Source organism: Muscardinus avellanarius, assembly GCF_963383645.1.
Source record: "Muscardinus avellanarius genome assembly, chromosome: 13".
NCBI classification, from domain to species: Eukaryota; Metazoa; Chordata; class Mammalia; order Rodentia; family Gliridae; genus Muscardinus; species Muscardinus avellanarius.
Genome location: NC_137799.1, coordinates 23,250,727 through 23,276,039, shown reverse-complemented (window position 1 = coordinate 23,276,039; position 25,313 = coordinate 23,250,727). Strand labels below are relative to the sequence as shown.

The window sequence follows — 25,313 nt, the reverse complement described above, 5'->3', positions numbered from 1 at the left end:
AGTATCAAGAGAGTATTTGACTTCACACTTCTACTCTGTAGCTCCAGATGCCTAGAAAAACAGGAGATCTTAAGGGGGAAAGTTGTGTTGTAGTTTTATACACATTTTGTGTGTTAATATACCTGCTATGTACTATTCTTAAACAGTACTCCAACCTACAAAGCCTGTTTTTTTTGTTTTTGTTTTTTGGTGGTACTGGGAAGCCCTTCTACCTCTGGGATACACTCCCATGGGTTACATTCCCAGACCTATTTTTTTTTTACCTTTTTTTTTTTTTATGTGGAAACAGGGTCTCTTACACCAGCAAGGCTGGCTCCGAACCTGCGCGATCCTCCTGTCTCCACCTCCCAAGCGCGGGGATTACAAGCGTGCACCACCACGCCCGGCCAAAGCCTGGTTTAAATAAAACACTACACACTTAATATATATTTTGAGGACTTTGGGGTGTTAGACATCAGGTCATTATCTACCAGAAGAATAGTATCTATGCTGCTGAGTAGACAATATGTCTAGAAGCCCCTTGGACATTTACTGTTAAGTGCCAAATGCCTCGCATGGTTGAGTTAAATTAATACAGGATACTCCTGAAAACAACTGTAATGCCATAGCGTTGTGTTTATTCATTTTTATTACTAAAACTAATGCATATAGTGTAAACAGAAAACTTATATCCAACTTTTACAAATGAAATATATTAAATTGCCCTCAGTTGTCCCCATGGCCAATTAAAACACTTGTGAAGAAGCCCCCTGCTTTCCAGCGAGTGGAGCCCGAGTCCCACCCTCGCTGTGGGCTCAACTGGAGCTTGACTTCGCCCCATGTGCTGCGCTGCTCTCCTCAAATGCAGAATTGGTTAGTTTGGACCTAAAATGTCTCCCAAACGCTCATGGGTTCAAAGTTTGGTCCCCAGCTGGTGACACTCTTAGGATGTGGACATTTTAGGAGGTGGGCCCTCGCTGGAAGAGCTCGGTGTCTGGGAACGTGACTTTGACAGGTCTGTTTTGGCCCCTTCTCTCCCTCCTCTCTCTCCTCTCGGGCGGCCTAGTGAGCAGTTTTCCACTACCATGTTTTTTTTTTGCCATTAAGTATCTGCCTTGCCACCCTTGGAAGCCATGGAGTCAGCTGACCATGGACGGAAACCCCAAGCCAAAATAAATCTTTCCTCCATTGATTTTCTTGGGTATTTTGTGACAGCAAGGAAAAGCTGACCAACAGAACAGGTCCAAAGCCAGTTGCAGAATGTATGTCTGTTTTACAAAGCAATCAGGAAAAATGAAGCTTGTTTTAAAGCGCAAATGCAAGGAAGGTTCGGCTTTACTGCAGGAACTGGTCAGGGCCGTGAGGTGTTTTCCTTAGCTGGGCTTAAAGTTTATGGAATTCTGTTTAAGTTCAGAAATTAAGGGCTGGTGTAGTGAGAGGGAGAATACCCGTGTAGCATGCACAAGGACCTTGTAATAATCTGTTATTTCTGGAGTTTATGTCAGCATTATCACTAGAGCTGGGTTGGTTTCTTTTCTTTTTTTTTTTTTTTTTCATTTGCTTATACTGGAAGGACTTGAAAACACACAGGAATGTAGAGTTGCATCAGACTCAATGCTCAGCACCTTCCTGGCAATATAAAAATTCAATCTGTGCACCGAGTTGGCTTGCCAGTTTAAACTCTTAACTATGTTCTCAGTGACACCAGCAGGTTTACTTTAAACTTGGCAATAAAATAATTCATAGATTGCTTTGTATTTGATTCGTTTTTCACTCCAAAATTCAACAAAACTTCTTCCCAAAGAGATAGAGAGAATCTCCTGTGGGTAGATTCCAAGTATAACCTTCCCCAGGGTCCTCTTGCCTCACTGTGACTGACAAAAGTCTGTTTGATTTAACCACTTAAATTTTTAAAAAATGCTTTTACTTAATAATTTAACATCTTTATGTAGTTGTAGTTTTTGAATAAGAACAAGACTATTTCAAGTGTGTTCACTGTTCTGGATACATGTTTTTGTTTTTTTAGAGGATGCCCATAATTTCTTAGTGCTGGAAATATCACGTACATTGATGTGCAGTAACTTGAGTGAGTTTATTATACCAGTTCCCAACCTTTTCTTATCCCAGTGATTGCCACACCCAGGCACACGTGCATGTGGGGACAATAAGCATGAAAGCAGTTGTCACTTCTCTTTTCCATCACCGAATGTCAGTGTTAGAAGAGATTTTCGTGTTCTTCTGGTCTAGCCCTCTAGTCGTAGTCTAGTCAAGACTGTTAACAGTTGTCAAGGCTCTGGGTCTGTTTGTTTTTAAATTTTTGTTGTTCGTTTATGTACACACAGCTTAACTGTTTAACTCAGATCTTTTGAAAAATAAAAAATAATGTATATTTTATGTCTGTTTTCTTAAAATAATCTAGTATCTTAATTTAACCTGCAGAATATATGGCTTTGGAATACTTTTTTAGTATCACATTCCTGAAAGTGATATTTTTATGTTTTACAGTGTTGATTATAAGCAATTCCATACCCATAATGGATGTTTCTGAGCTAATATTCTTAGTGAAATAGTTGTTCTGACCCACGCTCCCTCTGTTCCTCTGATGGGTCACTGGGCGGCTGAGGCCCCATTTAAAAATCTCTTGGTAATCTTATGTGTGCATGCCTTTAATGTTTTTCTGTTCTTTAAATTATTGAGCTGGGTGTGGTGGCGCACGCTTGTAACCCCAGCATTTGGGAGGCTGAGACAGGAGGATCCAGGTTCGAGAACAGCCTTAGCTTCTTTTTGAGACCCCTTACAGTTCAGTGAGACCCTGTTTCAAAAATAAAGAATAAAAAAAAAGGGCTGGGGGTGTAGCTCAGAGGTAGAATGCCCCTGGCTTCCATCCCCACTACCCTCCCCCAAAAAATGTAGTTAAACATGGTGGTTCACGCTTGTAATACCAGTACTTGGGAGGCTGAAACAAGGAGTATCACAGTTTCATGGCCAGCCTCAGGAATGTGAGGTTCTTTGCAACTTAACGCTGTTTGAAAATAAAAGATAAGCTGGGCTTAGCAGTACATGCTTATAATACCAGTACTTGAGAGTTGGAGACAGGAGGATCACAGGTTCAAAGACAGCCTCAGAAAGTAGTGAGACTTTCATCAACCTAGTGAGACCCTATTTCAAAATAAAAGTTAAAAATCAGACTGGGAGTCGGACATAGTGGTACACGTTTGTAATCCCAGCATTCAGGAGGCTGAGACAGGAGGATCATGGTTGGAGGACAGTCTCAGTTAGTGAGGCCCTCTGCAACCCTGTGATACCCTGTTTCAAAAATAAAGAATAAAAGATAGGACTGGGAGTATAGCTCAGAGGTAGAATGGCCCTTGGTTCCATTTCCAGTACTGTAAAAAAAAAAAAAGAAAAGAAAAAAGAAAGAAAAAGAAAAAGATAGGACTGGGGGTGTAGCGCAAAGGTAGGATACCCATAGGTTCAATCCCCAGTGCTATAATAAATAAATAAATAAATAAATAAATAAATAAGGCTGGGCTGGGGGTATAAACCAGAAGTAGAATGCTCCTGGGTTCAGTCCCAGTATTCTCCCCCCAAAAATTCCATAAGAGTTAAAAAAAGAGCTAGACTTGGTGACACATACTTGTAATCCCAGTACTTGGGATGCCGAGACAGGAGGATCACAGGCTTGAGGTCGGCCTCAGCAACTTAGGCAGATTCTCTGCAACTAGTGAGACCCTGTTTCAAAATAAAAAATAAAGCAGGACTGTAGCTCAGGAATAGAATGCCCTGGGTTCAATCCCTAGTACCAAAGAAAAAAGAAAGAAAAAGAAAGGAAGGGAGGGAGGGAGGAAGACCAAAACTCTCTTATGCTATTGATTCTATAGCCCTCACCCAATTTATGGAATCACTGTCTGCAAGCTGGAAGGCGGGAGCTGCACAGGGCCGCGGATGCTGTGGGCAGATGGGCCCACACCAGATCCGTGAGACACTGGGCTGGAGCAGCGATGACCAGAGCCAGGAAGATGGCATCACCGCTTTCCACTGGCCATGCTTGTCTTCACCTGGTGGAGCCTGTTCTTTGATGGAGTAGATCGTGGCCATGTGAGGGTGGATTCCCGCAGTTATGAGACAGCTGTATTTATGGACAGACTACTGACCAAATCATGACAGAGCACTGTGGAGACAAAGGCAGGAGGCTCGGGTCTCGGAGCACAAGAGCTTTGCCTGGGTCTTGAGGACAAGCGCTCCTTGAGGGGAAGCCCGCCATGGTGGCCCTTACTCCCAGTCCTTGGGAGGTTGGGACAGAAGGATTGAAGGTTCGAGGTCAGCCTCAGCAACCTAGGGAGACCCTGTTTCAAAATAAAAAAGGGATATGATTGTAGCCCAGAAGTGGAATTCCCCTGGGTTCAATCCCCAGCACCACACACACACACACACACACACACACACACACACACATTTTGAGTTGGTTGTGGTGGCACATGTCTGTACTTAGGAAGGTGAGAGACAGAGGACCAGGTCCAAGGCCAGCCTCGGCCATTTAGCAAGGCCCTCAGCAACTTAGTGAGATCCTGTTTCAGAATAAAAAGGGCTGAAGGCATAGCCCAGAGGTAGAATGTCCCTGAGTTCAATAGGAAGGAGGGGGAGGGAGGGAGGGGAAGGGCATCCTGCAGGGGCATGGGGAACAGGCTGGGGCAGCGGGCCTCTGCTGCCCGCGCCTGCCCGCTCGCACTTAGTATGGTGACTTTAATGTCCCAAGGGCTCTCTCAAGAGCAGGACGAGCTGGGCTTCTTTTTTTGTTTTGTTTTGTTATGGCTCTGGGGATGGAACCCAGGGGCATTCGACCTCCAAGCTACACCCCTGCCCTATTTTTTATTCTTTATTTTGAAACAGGGTCTCACTAAGTTGCGGAGGGCCTACTAAGTAGCTGAGGCTGTCCGCGAACTGCCATCCTCCGGTCTCGGGCTCCCGAATGCTGGGATTGCGAGCGTGCCCACCACGCCCGCGAGCCGGCTGCTTCCCGAGGTGTTTGTTTGCCCCTTGTTCCTCCTTCGTGCATTTCCTTTCTCCTCTTCTCCTTGGTTTGATTCCTTCCTCTGCTTATGAGCATTTTCACTGCCATTTTTGCTGGGAAGGCACCAAGGACAGATGTGAACGACAGTAAACAAGATATATTTGAACAATAAACAAAAGCCTTGTATTTCTCATGGGATCCCAAAGAACCAAGGATGAGAAATAAAAATTCCTGCTGGAGTTTTTACAATGTTCAAAATGCAATCAAGGAAGCAATTCAGCACATTTCTAATATACTTAAACATGGTAATAATGTTTAAGATTTTAGCCAAATTTAAATAACCCAGTAAATCTTTTAGGAGACAGTATTAAAGAACCTAACCCTTACCAGTAACAAACACATTTTTGACCGCTATAGTTCATACTGTTTATGCTTTGCTGTTGATGGCTGTCCCTGGGATAATGGCCCAGAACTGAAAGGATGCAGTGTGACCTCGCCTTGGGCTTTTCCTTTTGCCCTGTGTCTTCAGTACGTGCGTAGACTATGTGCGGCTCACTAACATGCAGCTTTCTTACTCATTCTCAGTACACTGCTCCAGCCAGGTGCTACGTCCCAGTGTCAGTCATATTCATGGGCCACTTTCATACTTTTTGTGATAGCAAGTTTTAAGTTGCTAAGGCTGGCCACAGACCTGCAATCCTCCTGTCTCTGCCTCCCAGGTAGTGGGATTACAACTGAGTGCCACCACACCTGGCTCAATATCTTCCTTTACATTTCTTCTTCTTTTACTTGAATTTACATTAAAGCAAAAAATAAAAACTTTAAAGCCGGGCATGGTGGCGCACACTCGTAATTCCAGTACTTGGGAGGCTGAGACAGGAGGCTCACAGGTTCGCAACCAGCCTCAGCTATGAGTGAGACCCTGTTTCAAAATAAGGAATAAGCCGGGCGTGGTGGCGCACACTTGTAATCCCCGCGCTTGGGAGGCGGAGACAGGAGGATCGTGCAGGTTCGAAGCCAGCCGTGCTGGGTTAAAATACCCTGTTTCCAAATAAAAATATAAAATAGGTCTGGGAGTGTAGCCCAGAGGTTGAAGGGTTTCCAGGAACCCCAGTACCACACACACACACACACACACACACAAAAAAAAAAAAAAAAGAATAAAAAATAGGGCTGCAGGGGGGCGGGGTGTAGCTTGGAGGCAGAATGCCCCTGGATTCAATCCCCAGTACCATAAAATAATAAAAACTTTTTAAAACTTTGGGGTCCTGGCATCAAACCACTCAGGTTCAAATTCCAGCTGTCTCTTTCTAGTTCCAAGATCTTGGGCAGCCTATTGACCTCTCTCAATTTGTGTTTAAAATGAGCATAACATAATACCTGCTGTCTAGGGTTGTTGGGAGGAGTAAAGAATATTAATATATTGCCAGGTGTGATGTGCACCTGTAATCCCAGTATTTGGGAGGCTGAGACAGGAGATCTCGGGTTCCAGGCCAGCCTCAGCATATGCTGCTTGTCAAACAGGCGCCCAAACAGTGCCCCTGGGTTCAATCCCTAGTACCACAGAAGGGCCTACTTTCTCATTTCCCCGAGCAGAACTGAGAGGCACAGCTCATCATTCTCGGGGCAGGGCCAGGGGCAGGCATTAATGTGTTCCAGGTAGTGAAGGCTTGGGGCCTTAGGGCTCATCTCTCCAGGGGACCCTCAGTTCAGAAAGGCCCCTCACGCCCATGTCTCACCTGTTTCCTTCTTCAGAGCATGGCACCTGTGCCCACCTTGTGGCCCAAGCCAGAAACCCAAGTTATCCTAGGACCTTCCTCCTTTCTCTTCCATAGTGGTGCCCATTATCAGACCACGTGACCTGCCTCAGTATCTTTGAATCTCTTCTCTTCACTGCCACCAACTCGGCCAACCAGCACCAATTTGTCTGTGATGACTTAAAACCCTCCTGAGTGACCCCTTGCCTCCACCAGCCATCCCCCCTGCTTCCTGGGAAAATCCCAGTAAGTGCAAATCCTAGGCTGACTTCTCTAGAGGACAAGAGCAGAAAGTGCTAGGCCTCTTTAAGACTAAGTCCAAACTGACATAACATCTCTTTTGCCATATTCTGCTGGTCAGAACAATTCACGGGGCCAGCACATATGTAAGGGAGAAAAAGAAACCTTCACTTTTTGTGTGTGTATGTGTGTGGTGCTAGAGACAAAACCCAGGGCATTCTACCTCTGAGCTACACCGCAGCCCGATTTCACCTTTTATTTTACAATAGAGTCTCACTGAGTTATAGAGAGACCTGCTAAATTGCTGACTGTGAGATATATATATATTTGCTTTTTAATGTCCAAAAGCAAAACATCTGGTTCCTTTAAGAATGTAACAGACATCTGTGCTTAAATTATAAAACAATAAAGAAACCTGCAAAGTCAAAAATAAATAAATAAATTGCTGACTGTGAACCTGTAATTCTCCTGTCTCAGCCTCCGAAGTACTGGGATTAAAGATGCCTGCTAGTACACCCAGCTAAACCTCTAATTTCTTTTCTTTTCTTTTCTTGTGTGTGTGTGTGTGTGTGTGTGTGTGTGTGTGTGTGTGTGTGTGTGTGGTGCTGGGATTAAACCAGGGGCATTCTACCTATGAGCTACACCCCATCCCCTATTTTATTTTTTTTTTAATCTGGAAACAGGGTCTTCACTGAGTTGCTAAGAGCCTCATTAAATTGTTGAGGCTGGCTTCTTCTAACCTGCCATCCTTGATTCTCAGCCTCCCAAGTACTGGGATTACATGCATGCACCACCACACCTGCTAAGACTCCACCTTTTGGTGAGAACAATGGCGTATGCCTACAGGAATGGGAGAAATCTGTAACAGTTTGTGTGGAGACAAAACACAAGAGAGGGCTGGTGGTATAAATTTGCAAGTAATAAAACAGTACTAATGCCATGCTACTGGATACGATCATACAGGGGATAGCTTAGATAAAGAGGTGAAAAGGCTGGCCTTTAGGGTATTCCAATATTTCCTACTTGGAGGTAGAGCCAACAAGTAGGCCACGAAGGCACAGCTAGTAAGTCAGGGGGTATCAGGAGAGCGTGCCGAAGGCTGCAGAGTGGAGGTTCAGAGTAAAATGCTACTGAGAGCTCAAGTAAGACAGATGAAACCTGAAAATTGGGTCTGGACAAGTGGAGATGACCGATTTCACAAAAATGTCCATGAACTTGGGGAGACATCGGTTTGACTGGAGTGGGATTCAGACAAGGCGCACAGAGGAACTGGAGACGCTAAAGGAAAGCGGTCTTTTGAGGGACTTTGTCAGAGAGGGGCAATGAACGGGCAGTAAGGGATGGGATGTAAGTCAAGAGAAAAGAAATCAGACAACCTTCAAAAGGAGTGCCAGCCACTCAGCCTCCAGGAAGACAGGCAGAGTATGTGGCTGCGAATGCAGGGCGAGTGGTCGGCCGTGGTGGTGAGCCGTGTGGTACAAACAGCACGGTACAGGCGGGAAGGGCAGTGTTTTGGGGCTCGAGAAGGACAGGACATCAGTGGAAGGACTTGGGGTGCAGAGATGAGCAAAGGCATGATTCTGTAGACGGCAGGAACAATAGGTAACTTTGTGCCATCTCAGGGAGTATGGCTGCAGAAATCAGGGAGGGATATGCAGTTCCAGTTCAACAGTCACCAGGGCGTGGCAACCTGCAGTGGAGAAGGCCGCCTTGGGCGTGCAGGATGGCAAGGCCCAGGGACCAGGGTGTTTACTGGTCAGCTCACACTGAGATGGCTGTGGAGCTTCTTGCTAAACTGCTGAGCTTGGCCTAGAACCTGTAATCTTCCTGCCTCAGTCTCCTCAGTACTGGGATTACAAGCATGTGCCACCATGCCTAGCAGTTTCCATTACTCGAGTGAAGCAGACTCCAGGCAGCTTAATGAGACAAATCAAAAACTGTTCAGGGAAAAAATGTGCCTTTGAAATTACCAAGTCATTTCTGTTTAAGTCCCAGGACGACATAAAACACCATCCTATGAATTATTTAGCAATGGCTTTCAAAACCTCTTTGCCATGACTCACAGTTAAAGAATACATTTCACACTGCAACCAGGTTATACACGTTCTTTCATTCATTCCTTCAACAAGTAAGAATTAACTCCCACTCTATGCCAAATACTACTGTAAGTGAAATGCGCTTGTGAACGAAGTAGAAAAGGGAAACAAACAAAATGAGCAAAATACACACACACGGGAACGCACAGAAACCTAGACTCAAAAAATCACACACACGGGAACGCACAGAAACCTAGACTCAGCCGGGCGTGGTGGCGCACGCTTGTAATCCCAGCATTTGGGAGGCTGAAACTGGAGGATCATGGTTCACGGACAGCCTCAGCTACTTAGTGAGTCCCTTTGCAATTATTTCAGTGAGACCCAGTTTCAAAATAAAGAATAAAAAATCGGGCAGGGGGTGTAGCTTGGAGTTAGAATGCCTCTGGGTTCCATCCCCAGACCCACAAAAAAAAAAGAAACCTAGACTCAAAAAATCACCTAACCCTGCCATATGTAGCACACTCTGAAGTTCTCAAAAACAAAATTAAAAAAAAAAAAGAAATCACAAGGCCAGGTGTGTAGGCACACACTTGTAATCCCAGTACTTGGGAAGCTGAGACAGGAGGATCCAGGTTCGCGGCCAGCCTCAGCTACTTAGGCCCTCGCAACTTAGTGAGACGCTGTCTCAAGATAAAAAATAAAAAAAATTAAAAACTAGTTTTAAACAGGGGGTGGTGGCACAGGCTTGTAATCCCAGCATTCGGAAGGCTGAGACTGGAGGATCGTGGTTCGCAGTCTCAGCTACTTAGGCCCTCCGCAACTTAGTGAGACCCTGTCTCAAAATAAAGAATAAAAAATAGGGCAGGGGTATAGCTTGGAGGTTGAATGCCCCTGGTTTCCATCCCCAGACCTGGGGGGGGAAAAAAAAAAAATATATATATATATATATATATATATATATATATATATATATATATTATATCTCACAACAGTGGTGTACACTGGTATTCTCAGTATTTGGGAGGCTGAGACAAGAGGAGATCGGGTTCTCAGCAACTCTGCAAGACCCTGTCTGAAAATAAAAAGGACCAGAGGTATATCTCAGAGATAGGACACCCTTGGGTTCAATCCCCAATAGATGCCCCCTACCAAAAAAACCCAGAAAACAAAAATTGGTGGTCACACTCCATTAAGCTATTAAGTCTGCTTCTCGACTCAGGAATGAGTAAGACTGTGCCACTCCTGTTCTACAGACGGGGTGCCTCTGCTGCTGTCTCCTCGCACCTGGCTTGGCTCCCATTTCCCTCTGATGTGCTCGCCTGCTTTTCACTGGAGCAGCTTTACACTCCTTGGCCAGGTACAACCACAGGAACGTCTGAGCCTGGCCAGACCGCAGCATAATGCAGGACACGCTTGGCCACCACTGCTGGCTCATTTCGTGACCAGTGGTGAACCTGGGGAGCTCCTCTGCACCGGGACCACCTGCAAACAGAGCTCACTCATCTTCCCCTCCTCTACAGGACGGTACCTGACAGAGGAGGTATTATTAACTCCATGTGGAATTTCTAAGTAACAAGGCTTTGCTTTGAATCAGATCCTATTTATTTATTTACTTATTTATTTTTGGTGCTGGGGTTTGAACCCAAGAACATTCTACCTCTGAGCTATACCCTCAGCCCTTTTATTATGTTTTGAAACAGGGTCTCACTAGATTGGAGAGTCTCCCTAAGTACCAAGGCTGGTCTCAAACTTGCAATCCTCCTATCTCAGACTTCTAAAATCCCCCAGCCTATGCGATTACAGGAGTGTGCCACCATGTCCAGCCGGACTACACATTTAAATAAATACCCCTAGCCAGGCATGGTGGCATATGCCTATAAACCCAGTACTTGGGAGGCTGAGACAGGACTCCAGGTTCAAGGTCAGCCTCAGCAATTCATTAAGACCCTGTTTCAAAAATATAAGAGCTGGGGATATAGCTTGGCAGTAGGATTTCCCTGAATTCAATCCCCAGTAACCCGTAAAATAAGTAAGGATCTTAGATTCTATTAAAGATGGGTCGTGTTGAACAGCATGTTTAGCCTAACTCCCTGCTACTTAAAGTGGTATAAAAAAGCGCTCAACTTGCATAATTTTAAGTTTTTTCCCCTTGCGGTTCTGGGGATTGATCCCAGGGGCATTCTACCTCTGAGCTATACCCCCAGCCCTATTTTTTATTCTTTATTTTGAAACAGGTTTCACTGTGTTGCGGAGGGCCTCACTAAGTATAGCCGAGGCTGGCCATGAACCTGTGATCCTCCTGTCTCAGCCTCCCAAGTACTGGGATTACCACCATGCCTGGCTTAAATTTTTAATTAGATAAAAATCGGGCAATTAAACCACACAAGCACACCATTTATGTAGTAACACGAAATAAAAGTATTTACAAATTTTAAGGCTACCACATTCCTTATAATTGTTTTTAATAGCATTTAGTTACATTATTTATAATGGCATTTGTTTCTAAAGGATGTTTAAGACTGGTTGGTAATTTAGTTTTATCTTGGATTTCCTTTTAAAATTTAGAATAAGGAAACTAGTTATGAGTTCATAAAGAACATTTCTGGATACTTCGTCAGTCTTCGATACTGCAAATATAAAGGTAACTTATTTAAATCTATCGGTTCACATTTTTAAAAAGCACCCTTGTTTCTTTACAGTACTATAATTGGTTCTTAAAAGAAATCTACTGTGGTTATGATACACTTAATTCAGCTTGTTGGGGTCTGGAGGCTGATTTTATGTGAGGATGAAATTCAGTCTGATTTAAAAATCAAATGGCATCACAAAAAAGTTACAGTCGCACACAGCACAATCAACTCCCTAGACGACACAGCTCCCAAGTGTCCGTTATCCCGGTCTCCTTTCTTTTTGCTTTCACTTACACATTTTCTTTTAAAGAAATAAAAAGTATGTAAGTTCACCCAAGTTCTGAAAGTCACGGTTTGTACAGCACTGAATGAGAGAAGCTTTAGCGTTTGATGTCAAAGTCACTCTCGCCAGGTATTTTCTTCATTCTGGGTCAAGACGCGGTAAAACAGGAAGAATCAGGTTCCCAAACGCAGAGTCTTGAGTTATGAAGTATCCAGATGAGTGTGCATGAGCATGCTGAGGGGATTAAAGAAAAGCACCACACTATTAAAAGTCACACCTCTTCAAGGAAGAAGAAAGCTTATGCTTTCTGAACGCTTGACATCCAACTTATTTAACTAGTAGTCCTGCTGCTGCTAGTTTTGTCTACACACACAGGAGAGCGACAGGAACACAGAACCCGGATTACCACGTTATACAATAACCAGGCCCTCCTCAGGTGCCCCACTCTCCCCGTGATGCTCTTCAGTCAACAGATGAGTCAGAAGTGAGCTGCCCTGTTCCTTGTAGTGAAGAAAACTAGCATCAAAAGGCCCCAAAGTCCTCTGCTTTTGGTCAACAAAGCAGAAGCATGAGAAAGAAGGATCGTAGTTAGGAGAGGCAAAAAGATAAGTGGTTAAACCACCAGTCACTTCCCTCTGTCATTAATTAGCCTCCAAGTTTTCAATTCTGTGCATATTCCAATGAAATTGAGACAGGTGCATGAAAATGGGTTAGAAATGATAGCGTAGAGCCGAGCATGGTGGCACATGCTTGTAATCCCAGCATTCGGGAGGCTGAGACAGGAGGATCGCGGGTTTGTGGACAGCCTCAGCTATTTACTGAAGCCCTTTGCAACTCTGTGAGACCCTATTTCAAAATAATGAAAAAAAGAAGTAATATAGAGATTATATATCCTTTATAAGTATTTTTATATGAATATATTTTCAAGTACTCTAGTGTGTGTGTGTGTGTGTGTGTGTGTGTGTGTGTGTGTGTGTGTGTGTCTGGTGTCTGTAGTGCTGGGGATCGAACCCAGAGGCATTCTACCTCTGAGTGACACTCCAAGCCCGAATTTTTTTTTTTTTTTTGCAGTCCTGGGGATGGAACCGAAGAGCATTCTACCTCCAAGCTAAACCCCCAGCACTATTTTTTATTCTTTATTTTGAAACAGGGTCTCACTGAGTTGCAGAGGGCCTCACTAAGTAGCTGAGGCTGGCCATGAACCATGATCCTCCTGTCTCAGCCTCCTGAATGCTGGGATTACAAGCATATACTACCAAGCCCAGCTTTTTATTCTTTATTTTGAAACAGGGCCTAAGTAGCTGAGGTTGGCTGCAAACCCAGATTCCCATCTCAGCCTCCCAAGTAGTGGGATTACAAGCGTATACCGCCATGCCAGGCTCTCAAGAACTCTAAACATTCTCCTATTTTTCAAAAGAATAGATAATCTAAAGCCATATTATTTTCTGTGTGTGTGTGTGTGTGTGTGTGTGTGTGTGTGTGTGTGTGTGTGTGTTGCTGGGGATTGAACCCAGAGGCATTCTACCTATGAGCTACATTCCTGGCCCGATTTTATTTGGAAACAGGGTCTTGCTAGGTTGATGTGAGTCTCACTACTTGCTGAGGCTGTTCTTGAACTTGTGATCCTCCTGGCTCAGCTTCCTAACTACAGGAATTACAGGCATGTGTCATCATGTCTGGCCCATAATATTATTTTCAAAGTGACCATAAATGATCTATTCATGGCTCAATGTAAGTTTTTTTTTTTTTTGCGGTACCAGGGATGGAACCCGGGGCATTCTACCTCCGACCTATACCCCCAGACCTATTTTTTGTTCTTCATTTTGAAACAGGGTCTAACTGAGTTGCAAAGGGCCTCACTAAGTAGCTGAGGCTGCTATTTCCAAATAAAATATAAAATAGGTCTGAGAGTATAGCCCGCTGCTATTTCCAAATAAAATATAAAATAGGTCTGAGAGTATAGCCCGGATGTAGAAAAGCCCCTGGGTTCCACCAAAAAAAAAAAAAAAAAAAAGTAGCTGAAGCCGTCTGGGAACCGTGATCCTCTGGTCTCCGCCTCCCAAATGCTGGGATTACAAGCGTGTGTCACCACACCCGGCTTTCAATGTAAGATTTTTATAGATGTCCTATATGTCAGATAATGGGACATAATGGTTTTTAAAAAGGACTATTTTTAAGTCTTCTAAAGAAAGATGATTTTTATAATGTCCTTTCCAATTCTGGAATCCTAAGGGTTTAACAGCATAGGCAATTACATTATACACACCCCTCAAAAAAAATTTTGATGTCTCAGCCAAGGTCTATGGGAATCTTAAATTATCTGAGATTAATGAAATACCCAAACTGTTTATTACTGTGAATAATATGTTTTTAAACTGATGGAGCATCACAGTCCTAATCCTATAGTAAATTAAGCTTTTAAACATTTCCCATACCAGTTGTGCTGACCATTAAAAAAACAGTCAAAACAATAGCAATAAGCCAATAACACTATCAAATGATGTAATGACATGACAAATTTGAAAATATAAGATGTACTATTAACCAGCCAGTTCAATTTTCTAGGTCATACTGTTCATCCAAATATCTTAAACTCTTTTGTGCACAAGCAATCCCTTGGCAGGTATAGCACAGACTCAATCGTGACCGCGTCCACACCGTGGAAGATGCTCTCATTACTGCTGTATTGGTCCTTCAAATCCTTGGGGCACGATTGAACATCAGCAAACCATTGCAATTACATGTAGAACATTTTTATTGATATTGCTCCACTGAAATATAAGATAACTCCTGTGCCGCCTTCTACTGTGCTGGCTTCTAAGACCTGGGAAATCTCCAGCGAGCCGAGACGTCAGTTACGCTTTGCTCACCTGCAAAGCTGCCTTCTGCTGGGCTGCAATATGCTGCTGCTCGGCATGATCCCGGAAGTCCTTATTGAGCGAGGGTCTGGAGAGTGCGATGCTAAAATGGAAATCTTGGTTACTTGGCTGCTTATGGCAGAGACATCCTTAATTTTTTTCTTTTTGATGTGGTAGATGATTTTTTTTTAAATTGAGGTATACTTGACACATAAAAATTTTACATATTTATAGTGTCTGATGTCATGCTTTGATATTTGTATATACTGTGAAATGGTTAGTCAAGCTAATTATTGTGTCTATATTCATCGTTTCAGCCGGGCGTGGTGGCGCACACTTGTAATCCCTGCGTTTAGGAGGCTGAGACAGGAGGATCGCACAGGTTCAAAGCCAGCCTCAGCTACTTAGTGAGGCTCTTAGCAACTTAGTGAGACCCTGTTTCCAAATAAAATAGAAAAGAGGTCTGGGAGTATAGCCTGGAGGTAGAAAGCCTCTGAGTTCTACCCCCAATACCACACACACAAAAAAAAAATTATATTCATCGTTTCACATACTGATTTTTTTTTTTTTTTTTTTTTGGACCGGCGATTTATCCCAGGGGCATTCTACCTCCAAGCTATACCTCAGACCTTTTTATTTATTTTTTTGGTGGTGGTACTGGGGTTCCTGGAAGCCCTTCTACCTCTGGGCTACCCTCCCAGACCTATTTTTTTATATTTTTATTTGGAAACAGGGTCTCTTAATCCAGTGAGGCTGGCTTTGAACCTGTGGGATCCTCCTGTCTCTGCCTCCCAGGCACAGGGATTACAAGAGTGCGCCACCACGCCCGGCAGACTTTTTTTATTTTGAAACAGGTCTTGGTAAGTTGCCTATCCTGGATTCAAACCTGCAATTCTCCTGTCTCAGCCTCCCAAGTACTGGGATTACAGGGTGCACCAGCAGGCCTGGATATACTGATGATAATATTTTATAGTGAGAACGTTAAAGATCTACTCTCTTAGCAATCTTTAAATACACGTCATTATTAACAATAGTCATCATTCCGTTCAATACATCTCCTGTCTTTCCCTCTGGTTTTCTTCTTCTGTAATGCTGTGAATCATCCCCACGCCTCAAGCACTCTAAGCACACATACTGTGCCACTTAGCTCCTGATGTCCTTACTTCTGAATACCACTTCTCATTATATATTCTTTGTATTGTTTTGTGGTATTAGGGATTGAAGCCAGGACCTAGCTCATGCTAGGCAAGAGCTCTGCTGCTGAGCTATAGCCCCAGCTCTCCACTACATGTTCTTTCTTTGTGCGTGTGCATGGTACTGAATGATGGAGGCATTCCACCTTAGCGTTACACACCAGCCCGATTTTATTTATTATTTGGAAACAAGGTCTCACTATGTTGATGATAGTCTCACTACTTACTGAGGCTGTCCTAGAACCCATGGTTCTCCTGTCTCAGCCTCCCAAGTACTGGGATTCCAGGCATGTGACACCATGCGTGGCTCCATTGTATATTCTGTTTTAAAAAATTTTGTATTTATTTTGAAACAGGGTCTCACTGAGTTGCAAAGGGCCTCACTTAGTAGCTGAGGCTGGCGTGAACCATGATCCACCTCTCTCAGCCTCCCAAATGCTGGGATTACAAGTGTGTGCACCACATCCAGCTTCCATTATATATTTTTGAGAGGTTAAAAAAAATATTTTCCAGAAAAAAGTGTTTTATTTCCCTTCTCTCACTGTCTACATTAATTTATATTAAGAAAGTCTGTTATTTATTGAGATTTCAAATTATCTATTTTTTTTTTTTCTTTTTGCAATACTGGGGATGAAACTTAGGGACATTCTACCTCTGAGCTATATTCTCAGCCTTATTTTTTTTAATTCTTTATTTTTAAAACAAGGTCTAACTAAATAGCTGAGGCTAGCCATGAATCTGCAATCCTCCTGTGTCAGCCTCCCAAGTACTGGGGATTATAAGCGTGTGCCACCACGCCTGCCTTTTTTTTTTTAATTTGTAATTTAAGCTCCTCTACCATCAAACAGATTTGAGGTACTACTATCATGATCCTTGTTAACATTATTATTATTATTATTATTACTGTTGTTACTTTGGAACTGGGGATTGGTATATTTTACCTGGAGATATATTCCAACCCGTTTTTTTTTTCTTGAAACAGGATCTCACTAGGTTGCTGAGGCTGGCCTCAAACCTGTTTGTTCACCTCCTGTGTCAATCTCTCAAGTACTAGGATTACAAGCATGCACTACCACACTCAGCTTTTCAGCATTACATTTATTTATTGATTTATTGATTCATTCATTCATTTAGTGTGGTACTAGGGATGGAACCCAGGGGCATTCTACCTCCAAACTACACACTCAGACTTATTTTTCATTCTTTATTTTGAAACAGTGTCTCACTGAGTTGCAAAGGGCCTAAGTAGCTGAGGCTACAGCTAAGGCTGTCCTCAAACTGTGATACTCCTGTCTCAGCCTCCCAAGTACTGGGATTATAAGCATGCACCACCATGCCTGGCTTCAACATTACTTTTAAAAACCATTTAAAAAATTATACAATATTTATCAAGAGTAAAACCAGGCCTTTTTGTTTATGTAATAATTAAATTGAAATTACCTTCGCCATGTTCCCCATAGGCTGAACCATTATGAATAAGCAAACTTAGAGGCACTTAACAGATTCTAGAGCAGATTCTAGACACTGAATTCTGTGCTAAACACTAGGAATATAAAATTAAGCAAGAAAAGCTTCCACAATAGTAATTATGATTAAATATGGCACACACTATGATAGAATTAGTGGACTCTTAACACAGCTAGGACATTGATTAAGTGTTATAAAATGTAGAATGTATCATAACAGTAATAGGAGACCTCCAAAGAGTGTTAAACAGCATATTCTCTTGAAAACTATGATAATGTACCCAAAAATCACAATCCATACCTAGCTCCAGGATGATTTGTTGAAGACTGGTTCTGCATAAGTAATTTCCTTTTCTCTTTGTCCAGCTCTGCCAAGATTGCAACTCTATTTTTGTTTTGAAAACCTATAGGGGAGGGGGGAATAAAAAACATTTTACATCTATTTTATATACCTAGACCATCTAGAACCTGAAAGCAAAATTCCTAATATCTACCACAATGCACTCACAAGTACTCTCCCTCCTGCTGCCTATTTCCTAGGGGCTTTAAGGGCATAATATATGAATACATAATCAAAGTGTCAGGCTGAGCCGGGCGTGGTGATGCACACTTGTAATCCCAGCATTCGGGAGGCTAAGACTGGAGGATCTCGGTTTGCAGACAGCCTCAGCGACTTAGCGAGGCCCTTTGCAACTCAGTGAGATCCTGTTTCAAAATAAATAATAAAAAATAGGTCTGGGGGTGTAACCCTGAGATCGAATGCCCCTGGTTTACATCCCTAGACCCGCGAAAAATAAATAAATAAATAAATAAAATAAAATAAAAATTAAAAATAAAAGGGTTAAAAAATAGGGCTGGGGGTATAGCTCAAAACTACAATGTTCCTGGGGTTCCATCCCCAGTACCACAAAAGATAGAAAGAAAAAAAGAAAGAAAGAAAGAGAGAGAGAGAGAGAAAGAGAGAGAGGGAGGGAGGAAGGTTGAGTCAGGTTGAGAGAAGACTTGTGACCTAGTTTTAAGTAATTTTAATTGCCAAGATATGGGCTACAGTATTTATTTGTTCTCTAATGAAATTTTTGGAGCCCCAAATGGCACAGGGACCAGTTTTTATCCTACACAGTCAAATCCCCGGGTGTGCAAGTTTACTTAGTTCTCAATTTGAGGCCTCTTTGTAAACGCTTCTTGTATGGAGAAAAAAGTATTAGGCATACTCAGATCAAAATAATACTTTTTCTCAATTACTTTCATTCAGAAATGACATGCAGTCTTTCAAGGAATAACCCAAAGAATTGCAACTAAAAAAACAAAACTGAGAAAGAAATGGAGCATAAGTGATGGCATAAAAGACACGCATCGTTTATCAAATAGTTAATGTGAACCTTACATAAGATCTAGAGCAGAGGTTGCAAAGTCCTATGCCAGGGACAGCATCCAGCTATATTTTTTAAATCTGAATTAAGGTGGGCATGGTAGTGCCATGTTTGTAATCCCAGTACTTGAGAAGCAGAGACCAGAGGATCACAAGTTCGTGGCCAGCCTCAGCCACGTAGCGAGGCACTCTGCAACTCAGCAAGACCCTGTTTCAAAATAAAGAATAAAAATAGGACTGGGGGTATAGCTTGGTGGTAGCATGCCTCTGGGTTCAATATGCCTTGGGTTCAACCCCCACTACTGCAAAAAAAGAAAAAATTTAAAAATAGGACTTGGGGTATAGCTCAGGGGTCAAATTCCTCTGGGTTAAATCCCCAGTACCACACAAACAAAAAAAATCTGAATTAAACACTGCTAGGTAAACACTGTTGACTGCACACTAAACTCTCAGATTCCTAGCTTCTCTAGAAACAAAGCTCAAGATCTGGCAACAAGGGATCTGCATGTACCCAGGGCAACACACACTAGAGCCAAAGACGAGCTGTCCCCTTCAGCCGGCACGCTCCGGACTGTTCGTACTGTGGGTGGGCATTTGCGTTTCTGATCCCTAATCTTGAAGAAACAAGAAGGTTAAAGGACTAGAAAACAGAACTGTAGAAAAAAAGATTTTAATTTAGTAATTTATTTATGTTTTTTGCAGAACTGGGGATTGAACCCTAGGGCATTCTACCTCTGTGCTATACCTCCAGCCCTATTCTTTATTCTTCATTTTGAAACAGGCGCTCACTAAGTTGTGGGCATGAACACGATCCTCCTGTCTCAGCCTCCCAAGTACTGGGATTATAAGTGTGCACCCCATGCCTGACAAGCAGAGCAGAATTAGCACTTCTAAAGGGTACCCATGTGAGGGATTCTAAGAATTTTATGTTGATTATAAAGGACTAATAAGAGGAGGAGATATGAGGGGAGAGGCAGCAATTAGCTGGTGCAGAACATACAAATGGCATTTATGCGAAGATTGGCCCAAACTAGAAGCAGTTGATTTACTGTGTTTTCAATTAAATTTTTCTAAACTGAGCATCAGCATACTGGCTGTGGTCAAGATTCAGGTCAAAACTGTGCTACATCCATTTTAGGAATGTTATCTTCCATTTCCCTTTTCTGTCCAAAGGTTTACTGGCTTACAGTTTTATTAATTTATTTATTTGTGTGTAAGGCACTAGGAATGGAACCCAGGGGCCATCTACCTCCAGGCTACACTCCCAGGCCTATTTTTTATTTTTTATTTAAAAATAGGGTCTCATACGATGGATATGGTGGCACACGCTTGTAATTCCAACATTTGGGAGGCTGAGACAGGAGGATCGCAGTTCGCAGACAGCTTCAGCTACTACTTAGTGAGGCCCTTTGCAACTCAATGAGACCCTGTTTCAAAATAAAGAATAAAAAAATATATATATAGGGCTGGAGGTAAAGCTTGGAGGAAGAATGCCTCTGGGTTCTATCCCCAGTACTGGAAAAAAAAAAAGGGGGGGGGGTCTCACTAAGTTGCTGAGAGCCTCACTAAATTCCTGAGACTGGCGGTGAACCTGCGATCCTCCTGTCTCAGACCCCCCAAGGCAGTCAGGAAGCAGAGACAGAGAAGGGAGGCCAGGAACAGGTGAAGTCCTCAGGGCCACAGCCGAGACCCACCTCCTCCACCAACGCCCACCTCTGAACCAGGCGTGTGTGTGTGTGTGTGTGTGTGTGTGTGTGTGTGTGTGTGTGGTACTGGGGGTGGAACCCAGGGGCTTTTCTACCTCTGGGCTATACTCCCAGATCTATTTTATATTTTTTTGGAAACAGGGTCTCACTAAGTTGCTGAGAGCCTCACTAAGTAGGCTGGCTTCGAACCTGTGTGATCCTCCTGTCTCAGCCTCCCAAGCGCTGGGATTATAAGTGTGTGCCACCACGCCCGGCACACAAGAACTTTTATAGGGGGTAGTCTCTACCCAAGGCCTCATAGATGGCTGTGTTTAGTAATTAGAGAAAGACCCTGTAGCATGAATAGTTCAACCCATTAAGTCCTAGTTTTCTACAGGATTCTTTTTCTTCTTCTTCTTTTTTTTTTTTTGGTACTAGGGACTGAACTCAAGAGAATTCTACCTCTGAACTACAACCCTTTCCCTTTCCCTTTCTGTTTTTTGTTTTAAAACAGGGTCTCACTGAGTCGCTGTGGCTGACCTCAAATCTGTGATCCTCCTCTCTTGATCTCTAAGTACTAGGATTACAGGCATGTGCCACTGCGCCTCAGGTACACAAATACGTGTGTGTGTGTGTGTGTGTGTGTGTGTGTGTGTGTGTGTGTGTGTGTAGTATTAGGGATTGAACCCAGGGGTATTCTACCTCCAAGCTACACCCCCAGCCCTATTCTATTTCTAATATTTCTAATTTGAAACAGGGTCTTACTAGGTTGATTAGCGTCTTACTACTTGCTGAAGCTGTCCTGGAACCTGCAATCCTCCTGTCTCAGCCTCCCAAGTACTAGGATTACAAGCATGTGCCACCATACCTGTCTTGGTACACAAATAATTTAATGTAAAGAGTAAAATACAACAGATTTAGCCGGGCGTGGTGACACACGCTTGTAATCCCAGCATTTGGGAGGCTGAGACCCAGAGGATTGTGGTTCGCGGACAGCCTCAGCTACTTAGTGAGGCCCTCTGCAACTCAGTGAGACCCGGTTTCAAAATAAAGAATAAAAAATAGAGCAGGGGATGTAGCTCGGAGGTAGAATGCCCCTGGGTTCCATCCCCAGACCCGCAAAAAAAAAAAAAAAAAAAAGATTCTAATAAGAATTTTTAATTGTGCTTAGTATACAGAACATGATATGGACTCCCTCTGCTGGTGTCTAATAGCAACAGCTCCATGACACCAATAAAACTGCTGACAAGAGGAATAAGTCAGATGACTAATTCTAAATTAACTTTTTATATTGGAGATGTTTCACTGTAGATTTGACTATGAGCCAATAAAAGTAACACTAAAACTAGTTAACTTTTTATAGAAGCTGATAAAAAGAAAAATAACCAGCAAGTTATAAATCTCAATTCTTTGTATTAGAACAAAAGGATAATTTAAATTTTAATTTCATTTTGACTGTATTGTGTGACTTTTAGCATCATATTTTCTGAAATACATTTGTTTTCATTGTGACTCAAGTTATTTATTTATTTATTCATTTATTTATTTATTTTAGTGTGTGTGTGCGCGCGCGCATGCATGCGTGCGCACGCTAAGGACCAAACCTAATTTAAAAGATTTTTAATCTGAATTCTTATAACTTCATGATAAAAAGAAGTTAATGATAATAAAAAAAAGTCAAAGATAAGGGACCGTTGACCAGTAAATAGTCCATAGAGCACACAAATCACATAAAATTGAGAGGATTACTCAGAGCTTCCCAGGAGACTGAAACAGGAGGATTACGAATTCAAGGCCAGCCTGGGCAACTTAGTGAGACTGTGTCTCAAAATAAACTTAAAAAGGGCTGGGGATGTACTTGGTTGTTTAATCCCCAGTATTGAAGAGGGTGGGGAGTGATTTTGATTACAAGTAAAACAGCAAGAAGATGCAGATATTAGCAGTAGAAAAAATTATTCACAATGTGAATAATCTTCTTTGTTGTTGTTGCTGGTACTAGGGACTGAACTCAAGGGCATTCTATCTCTGAACTACACCCTCAGCACTACTTTGTTTTGAGACAGGGTCTTGTTAGGTTGTGAACGTCTTGCTACGTTGCTGGTTGAGGCTGGTCTCAAACCTGTGTGATCCTCTGGCTTCATCCTTCCAAGCACTGGGAATACAGACCTGTGCCATCACGCCAGGCTCACAAGGTGAATAATCGGAACAAGTAAAGTACAGGGTCACGCCTGGCGTGGTGGTGCACACTTGTAATCCCAGTACTTGAGAGGCTGAGACAGGAGGATCACAGGTTTACTGCCAGTCTCGGGAATTTAGTGAGGCTCTTAGCAACTTAGACCCCATTTTTTTTTTCTTGCGTTACTAGGGATGGAACACAGAGACATTCTTTCTTCAAGTTATACCTCCAGCCCTCAGCTACTTAGTGAGGCCCTCTACAACTTAGCAAGACCACACTGTTTCAAAATAAAAAATAGGGCTGAGGGTATAACTTGGAGGTAGAATGCCCCTGGGCTCAATTCCCAGTATCACCAAAAGAAAAAAACAAAACATTTAAAAAAAAAAAAAAAAACCCACAGGATCAGCCAGGCAAGGTGGTGCATGCTTATAATCCCAGTACTTGGGAAACAGAGACAGGAGGATTGCAGAATCAAAGCCAGCCTCAGAATTTAGTGAGACCCTGTTTCAAAATAAAAATTAAAGGCAAGCCAGGCTTGGTGGCGCACACCTGTAATCCCTGTACTTGAGAAGCTGAGAGAATAGGATCGCAGGTTCAAGGACAGCCTGCGCAAGTAGTAAGACTCGCATCAACCTAGTGAGAAATAAAATTGGGGTGGGGGTATAGCTCGAAGGTAGACTCCCTCCTGGCTCAATTCCCACTACCACATAAAATAAAATAAAAAGTCTGGAGGCATATCTTAGAGGAAGAATGCCCCTGGGTTCAACCCCCAGTACCAAAAAAAGAGAAGATAAAAGAGATTAAAGATGTAGTATATCTGATACAATGTTGGACACAACTTCAAATTTGGGTTTCACTTTGCTACTTATTTTTAAATTCTGATTGCAGTAACTGATACACAACTTTCCTCTAATATGAATACATCTAGTATATGTGGGAAAAGTTCCTGCTAATAAGAGAAATTCCAGTAAGCATTACCTTGTCCTGAAGGGTTTGTTGCCATCCTCTTAGTTTTTGTTTCAGTTCTGTTCAATAGCAATTGATAAGCACTTTACAATCACCTGTTAAAAAAAGAAATATACATGCATATAAAATATACCACAGCTGGGCGTGGTGGCACACGCTTGTAATCCCCGCACTTGGGAGGCGGAGACAGGAGGATCTCCCAGGTTCAAAGCCAGCTGTGCTGGTTTAAGAAATCCTGTTTCAAAAAAGAAGTATAAAATAGGTCTGGGAGTGTAGCTCGGATGTAGAAGGGCTTCCAGGAACCCCAGTATTTTGTACCGCATTTTAATTGCAAACTAAAAGTTGTCGAGAACAGCTAGCCTAGCCAGGTTGTGACGCACACCTGTAATCCCAGTACTTGGGAGGCTGAGACAGGAAGATGCATGTTCATAGCCAGCCTCAACAACTTAGCAAGGCTCTCAGCAATTTAGTGAGTCCTGTTTCAAAGTATAAAAATAAAGTTGGGTGTCGTGGTGCACCCTTATAATCCTAGTACTTTGGAGGCTAAGACAGGAGGATCACAGGTTTGCGGCCATCCTCAACTACTTAGTAAGGTCCTCCACAACTTAGTGAGACCCTATTTTAAAATATAAAATGGAGCCATGTGTAGTGGCGCACGCTTGTAATCCCCGCACTTGGGAGGCGGAGACAGGAGGATCTCGCAGGTTTGAAGCCAGCCTCGCTGGCTTAAGAGACCCTGTTTCCAAATAAAGATATAAAAAAATAGGTCTGGGAGTGTAGCCCGGATGTAGAAAGGTTTCCAGGAACTCCAGTACCACCAACAAATAAAATATAAAATGGAAACAGGTATAGTAGTACACGCTTATAATCCCAGCATTTGGGAGGCTGAGACAGGAGGATTGTAGTTTGCAGCCAGCCCCAGCTACTTAGTGAGGTCCTTTGCAACCCTGTTCCAAAATAAAAAATTGAAAAAAATTGGGCTGGGAGTGTAGCTCCAAAGTAGGATGCCCCTGGGTTCCATCCCCTAGTACTGCAAAAAAATAAAATAAAATAAAATAAAAATAAATAAATAATAATAATAAATAAGAAATTAAATAGATAAATAATAGGGCCGGGGGTGTTGTTCGGAGGTAAAATGCCTCTGGGTTCAATACCCAGTACTGCAAATAAAATAAGTCTAGGGATGTAGCTCAAAGGTAGAATGCCCCCTCCAAAAAAGAATAGCTATGCTGTTTGTTGTTTCTTACTCTATTCAGAAAGATACATCTGAAAAGTAAACAGACTTAAATTACAAACTTGAATTCTGCATGTGCCTCAAGGACTTAAATATAGAACAGTTGAGAATGTTGATGCCAACATTTTGCATTCTTTTTATTATTTTTTTTTGCATTCCACCTCTGGCTACACCCCAGACTTTTTTTTTTTTTTTTTTCTTTTTTACTCTATTTTGAAACCGGGTCTCACTAAACTGTGGAGGGCTGCACTAAGTTGCTGAGGCTCGCCTGGAACCTGTGATCCCGTCTCGGCCTCCCAATTACTGGTATTACAAGCATGTGCCACCATGTCCAGCTTAGTTCCCCCCCCCAATACTGGGGATGGAACCCAGGGGCATTCTACCTCCGACCTACACCCCAGCCCTATTTTTTATTCTTTATTGTGAAACA

General features: G+C 42.7%; 1 protein-coding gene across 1 annotated transcript; it reads right to left on the bottom strand.

Moving 5' to 3' along the window:
- Nucleotides 1-12,074: 12,074 nt before the first annotated feature.
- INIP (INTS3 and NABP interacting protein) lies at nucleotides 12,075-23,686 on the bottom strand (the record flags this gene model as incomplete). Its single annotated transcript, XM_080709252.1, has 4 exons — nucleotides 12,075-12,170; nucleotides 14,807-14,897; nucleotides 17,755-17,857; nucleotides 23,662-23,686. 4 exons carry the CDS (start codon nucleotides 23,684-23,686, stop codon nucleotides 12,075-12,077), a joined length of 315 nt encoding a protein of 104 aa, XP_080565378.1.
- Nucleotides 23,687-25,313: the final 1,627 nt, after the last annotated feature.